This window comes from Megalobrama amblycephala, linkage group LG21 (genome assembly GCF_018812025.1).
Source record: "Megalobrama amblycephala isolate DHTTF-2021 linkage group LG21, ASM1881202v1, whole genome shotgun sequence".
NCBI lineage: Eukaryota > Metazoa > Chordata > Actinopteri > Cypriniformes > Xenocyprididae > Megalobrama > Megalobrama amblycephala.
The window spans coordinates 33,266,902-33,273,669 of record NC_063064.1 but is presented as its reverse complement, the minus strand read 5'-3'; the positions used below and the strand labels follow the sequence as shown (position 1 = coordinate 33,273,669).

General features: G+C 36.4%; 1 protein-coding gene across 1 annotated transcript; it reads left to right on the top strand.

Annotated features, from left to right (window-relative positions):
- Positions 1-461: 461 nt before the first annotated feature.
- mrpl45 (mitochondrial ribosomal protein L45) lies at positions 462-6,182 on the top strand. The gene is made up of 8 exons (XM_048172142.1): positions 462-653; positions 906-1,095; positions 4,279-4,396; positions 4,503-4,601; positions 5,191-5,239; positions 5,362-5,511; positions 5,608-5,781; positions 5,990-6,182. Exons 1-8 carry the CDS (start codon positions 591-593, stop codon positions 6,086-6,088), a joined length of 942 nt encoding a protein of 313 aa, XP_048028099.1. The 5' UTR covers positions 462-590; the 3' UTR covers positions 6,089-6,182.
- The last annotated feature ends 586 nt before the right edge of the window (positions 6,183-6,768 follow it).

The following is a 6,768-nucleotide window of genomic DNA, read 5'->3' as shown; positions in this document are numbered from 1 at the left end:
AAGACTTTTCAACAATATCTATATGGGCCGATTTCAAAACACTGCTTCAGAGCTTTACGAATCGAATCAGTGAATCGGAGCGCCAAAGTCACGTGATTCCAGCAGTTTAGCCGTTTGACAGGAGATCCGAATCACTAGCTCAGCTTAGAAGCTTCATGAAGCAGTGTTTTGAAACTGAAAAAAAGTATTCTTGTCGCTTTATAATATTAAGATAAAACCACTGAACTCATATGAACTGTTTCAAATATGTTTTTAGTACCTTTATGGACCTCGAGAGTTTTAATGGCTTTGCTCTCAATGCAGGCCTCACTGAGCCGTAGGATTTCATCAACAATATTTCAATTTGTGTTCCAAAGATGAACGAAGGTCTTACGGGTGTAGAATGACATGAGGGTGAGTAATTAATATCATTATTTTCATTTTTGGGTGAACTAATTATTTAAAAACCCTCATACTGCAATGACAAATAACTTTGAAGTGAACGAGTTCAGATACTGTAGTGCCTCTCCTTTCCACCGGAGGGCGCTGAAGATAGATCCGCATATGTTCGCCATTTTTCTGTTACACGAAGGAGTCAGTGTTGGAAGAACATGGCGACATCCATTTGTAGGACGTTGAAATACTTTCAACCGATAACGTGTCAAAATATTAAGGTATGGAGTTATTAAAATATTACAGGACATCTTTAGGAAACATTTGAATGTGAATTACTGCTCGCATAACTTGAGTGAACATGCATCTGCATGATAAAATGATATTCATTGAGTGTCAGCTAGAGACTTAAGTGCATGTTACAAATGTTTAAGTGATTTCCTTTGAAAAAACAAGGAAATAAAAGTAACGATTTTTGTAAAAAGTCAAATATTCATTTAATTTATATTCATTTATTGCCAAAATCCCTCCAGTATGCCGTGTCGTTGCTGGACGTGCGGCTGCCGCAGCCGGTGTTTGTTCCAATCCGCTCAAAGAAGCGCTACTTCATTCCTCCAGCGGTGAATGTGAAAACACAACCCGAGCAGGAGGCTAAAGCCCGGGCTGCGGGTGTGGTGGTCCGACAGCAGTACATAGAGAGACCCATCAACATCTCGTGCACAGGTAACGTTACGCGTGTCAAACTACTGTCATTGCCTGCACATTTACATGCAAACTCTTCCAGTCCAATGTCTAGACACACCTACTCATTCTTTAGTAAGTAAAAATAAATTGACTACCACTAGTTATATATTTTTATTAGAAAGGTGTACATTGGCACAATTCATTCCAATGTCAGGCATAACCATAATAAGCCTTCCTTATCAAACCCGTTTTAAAGGGTTAGTTCACCCAAAAATGAAAATTCTGTCATTAATTACTCACCCTCATGTTGTTTCAAACCCATAAGACCTTTGTTCATCTTTGGAACACAAATGAAGATATTTTTGATGAAATCAGAGAGATTTCTCTTTCTGTTCCTCCTTTGAAATCTATGCAACTTAATCTTTTGATGCTTTAAAATGTTAATACACATAAACATTCATCAACTCACAGATCAGCTGAGGTAAACGGAAGCTCAAGCATGTTTGCTTGATGCGTGCGAACCATTGAGGTTCATTCTCCTGTGTTTGAGTTTCTGCTAAAGGTTTGTTTTCACATGTCAAATAGTTTTTGTTGAGCTTCTGTTTATGTTCGCTGATCATTGTTTATATGTGAATAAAAGCCTAAATTTAATCTGTTCATCATATAAAGCGATTGAGTCTCTTCTGAATATCTGGACTAAACCGCTCAATTCATATGGAATAGTTTTACAATTTATTTATGAACTTTTTATGAAGTGTCAAAGTGTCAGTTGAGTAGTTGTCAATGGAGGGACAGCAAGCTCTCAGGTTTCATCAAAAATATCTTCATTTGTGTTCTGAAGATGAACGAAAGTCTTACAGGTTTGGAACGACATGAGAGTGAGTAAAATAATGATAGAATTTTCATTTTGGGGTGAAATATCCCTTTAAGATAGTCAACTGAAACATACACTACAGTTTAGGGTCAGTATGATTTTTGTTTTGTGTTTATTTGTTTGTTTGTTTGAAATAAATACATTTATTCAGCAATGATGCAAAAAAAGTCATAAAGTGGCAGTAAACTTTAATTGTGATGTTACAAATGAGTTCTATTTCAAATAAATTATGTTCTTTCAAACAAAAAAGTATCAGTTTCCACAAAATTATTAAACTGTTTTTAACTTTGTTAATAACAAGAAATGTTTCTTAAGCACTATATCAGCATATTAGAATGATTTCTGAAGGATCAAAAAAAAATCAGCTTTGATCACAGGAATAAATTACATTTTAAAATGTATTCAAATAAAAAAGTTATTTTAAATTGAAATAATATTTCACAATTTTAGTTTTTACTGTATTTTTGATCAAATAAATGCAGCCTTGGTGAGCATAAGAGACATAAGAGACCAACCCTAAACATTTCAATGTTAGTGCACAGTGCTCAGCGTAAATAAGTACACCTCCTTTGAAAAGTAACATTTTAAACAATATCTCAATGAACACAAAACAATTTCCAAAATGTTGACAAGACTAAGTTTAATATAACATCTGTTTAACTTATAACATGAAAGTAAGGTTAATAATATAACTTGGAGAACTAAATTTTCAGTTTTACTCAAATTAGGGTGATGCAAAAATGAGTACACCCCACTGAAAGTCTCTGGAGCAAAGCTAAATTTTAGACAAATGTCAAATTTAACAAGAATTCAACCACAGGTGAGTCTAATTATTCATTACACAGGTGTCCAGCAGACAGCTGACTATAAAAGGGTGTTAAAACCCCTTCCCATTTCATGCTGTCAGCAATGGCACCACATGGAAGAGAAATGTCACAAGACCTGAGAAAGAAAATAATTTCTTTACACCAGAAATGTGAAGGCTACAGGAAGATCTCCAAAGCTTTACTTGTCAGTCAGAATACTGTAGCAAAAGTGGTACAAACATTAAAAAAGATGGAACTGCAACCATCTCACAGAGACGTCCAGGTCGTCCACGGAAGTAAACACCTCGACAGGAGCGTCTTCTGATGAGAAGGGTTAAAGAAAATCGGCATGCAAGTTCACTGCAGTTATCTAAAGAAGTAGAGAGCCAAACTGGGGTGACTATTTCCTGTGACACAATACGGCATACACTGCAGAGGAATGGCATGCATCGGTGCCGTCCACGAAAGAAGCCTTTCCTAAAGCCCAGGCACAAAAAAGCCCACCTAGAGTTTGCCAGGGCCCATGCTGACAAAGATGAAGACTACTGGGACTCTATACTCTGGAGTGATGAGACCAAGATAAATGTTTTTGGAACTGATGGCTTCAAAACTGTATGGCGTCGCAAAGGTGAGGAATACAAAGAAAAATGCATGGTGCCTACAGTGAAACATGGTGGTGGCAGTGTCCTTATGTGGAGCTGCATGAGTGCTGCTGGTGTCGGGGAGCTGCATTTCATTGATGGCATCATGAATTCACAGATGTACTGCTCTATACTGAAAGAGAAGATGCTACCATCACTCCGTGCCCTTGGTCATCATGCACTTTTCCAACATGACAATGATCCTAAACACACATCTAAGGCCACTGTTGGATTTCTGAAGAAGAACAGGGTGAAATTGATTCAGTGGCTCCTGATTTGAACCCAATCGAACACCTATGGGGAATTCTGAAGAGACAAGTTGAACATCACTATCCATCCAGCATCCAGTCTCTAAAAGAGGTCATTCTTGAAGATAGATTTTGCAAAATGTCGCCAACTTGTTCATTCCATGCCTAGAAGAGTTGGTGCTGTCATTAAAAATCATTGGAGGCCATACAAAGTACTAGATGTAGTAGTTTTTGTTGTGGGGTGCACTCATTTTTGCATCACTCTAATTTGAGTAAAACTGAAAAATGTGTAATCTAAGTTATATTATTAACCTTACTTTCATGTTATAAGTTAAACAGATGTTATATTAAACGTTCTTGTCAACATTTTGGAAATGGTTTTTGTGTTCATTGTGTTCATTTTGTGTTCATATTGTTTAAAATGTTACTTTCAAAAGGGGTACTCATTTACGCTGAGCACTATACATTCAAGTGTGTCCTAAACTTTTACTGGTTCTGTATTAGTGCATTGAGTTTTGTGATATGTTTCTTGTTCAGATTCATCTTCAAAACCTTTTAAATCTTGAGCATTGCTCTTAAGATGTTCAGATGATAAATTGTTAAATAAGTGATGTTGGATTTTCATATTAGATGTGATCTTTTTTTTTTTTCAGCCGGCATCTTTGATCCGTACGTTCCTCCTGAAGGAGATGCTCGCCTCTCCACTCTGTCCAAAGAAGGTCTGAAACAACGCACAGAACAGCTGCGTCAGAGTGCAGCGTCACAGCTGTCGTAAGACCCACCTCTACCTCAATGTTTCCCTGTAAACTTCATACTGCAAGTCTAATCCAACAGAACTATGCTGGTGTAATATTGGTATGGTTTTCTGTTTGACCAGGTTTCGTAAAATAAAGGATCATGACCCCGATTTCTCCACTAAAGCGTTTCCAGAACTAGCTCAACAGATCTTCATAGACGCTCATGCAGCACTCACACAGTAAGAAACAACAATAGTTACTTCTTCAGAGTTTGCACTACATTTCAAAGCTTTTGTAGCATTATAAATGTCTTTACTGTCACTTTTAATCAATTTAATGCATCCTTGCTTTTGAATGGTAGTGTATAATGTTACAAAAGCTTTCTATTTCAGATAAATTGTTCTTTTGAATTTTCTATTTATCAAAGAATCCTTTTTTCAACAATAATAATTATAAATGTTTCCTGAGCAGCAAATCGGCATATTAGAATGATTTGTGAAGGATCATGTGACAATGAAGACTGGAGTAATGATGCTGAAAATTCAGCTTTGCAATAACAGGAATAAATTACATTTTTATTCAAAAATAGTTCTGTTAAATTGTAAAAAATATTTAACAATATTGCTATTTTTGCTGTATTTTGGATCAAAAAAATGTAGCCTTGGTGAGCAGAAGAGACTTATTTTAAAAACATAAAAAAATCATACCGATTTAAAACCTTTGAATGGTAGTGTATGTGGTATTTCTGTGGTATCTTTTGCAATTTTTCCCCACTTATAACATCTATGTTAATCATTATGTATTTACATAAATGTCATCTTTTCCCAGATTTAACAAAGAAAAGCTCCATTCTTTGGTGACAGAGAGGTGTTACCCTGTAAGTAAATCTCTATATGAATTTGAGTTAATTCTCATAATAAGAAGCAGCCTTATTTTAGTGTCCAGTGTGTCCTTGTTCAGCATTTCAGATAATCCAACCTGTGTGTGCATGTTTTGCAGGAAATGGTTCGGGGGAACCGTTATAAGACTCTGCGCTGGCGCTTCATTGAATCACTGGAGCCGCCGCGGGTGGTTCATGCACGGTGTCCTGACATGATCAGCAAGGGCAACCTGTACGGCCAGGTGACTCTCCGCATACATTCTAGACAGGTGAGTGAAGAAGAATAACAGTTGTGTGTAGGAGTGTGATTATATGGTAGTACTGAGTTTGGGCTTATCATATCGCTTCATCAATTCATCTCTCAGACATTAGCAATCTATGACCGGTTTGGCCGGTTGATGCTCGGGGATGAGGATGAACCCCGGGACGTCCTGGAATACCTAGTGATGGAGAGGCATCTGGTCAACCCTTATGGGCGCTGGAGACTTCACGGCAAGATTGTTCCAGCATGGGCTCCCCCAAAAGATCCCATTATTAAGGTAATTGTCTGCTATTTGTTTCCATAAGTGATCATTTACTTCATATGTATTTTTTTCAAGATATAAGAGGATTTTTAAAACACAATTTATATGTAATTTAAAAATGATCTAATAAATGTGATATTTGGATTGGGTGTGTAAAGGAGCAAGACATGGAATATTTAAAAGTGAGAGATGTTACTTAATATCTGACATCTGATTTCAACAGACTGTCATGATTCCTGGTCCAAAGCTGAAGCCCGAGGACGAGTTTGAGAACCTGAATTACCAGATACCAAAGCCGAAGGCAGTGCAGTGGTATAAGTAATTCTGAAAGTGGCGCCTTACTCCACCCAACACAGGTCCACTCTGTACAGACTGATCCCTAATAATTCAAAATAAATATTTCTGTATTTATAAAACCTTGGGTTGTTGCTTTTTTGCTTGTTTGTCTTTAGCAAAGTTAATTGAACTCAACATGCGATCAACATGCTGTTACTTCATTACACATGGAACTTAATGAAAATCGACACCTTGCAGTTGAAAAGTTTATTTCAGAATGCTCAATTGACAGTTACAAGAATATAAAAATAAAATGTTGCATTTTTACATTGACAGAAGTTAGTGGAAACTTCCTTTGGCTACTGTTGAAAATTGACTGTTTGTTCTTACAAAAATCTTACTTTATACAAAAGCACAGTCTTTATGTTCCTGGTTTGAAAAGCTAACATTGCAAGTACATTCAAAATGACAGAATAACTCAAAAACAAACTCTAACTCTGGTAGGAATTATAAGTGCAATCTAGTCATTACCTGTGCTAATCACTAAATATTTTAAGAAAGCAGCATGTAAATGGACTGAATTAAACATGTAGAAAAAGATGTTTGTAAACCCTCATTTAGTTTCACATGCTCACACAATGGGACTTGAAATTGTATTCTACAAAACAACAAGATGTAATTAATGTTAACACAAATCAAGAGTTCTTGAACAAGAACAAGATTAGA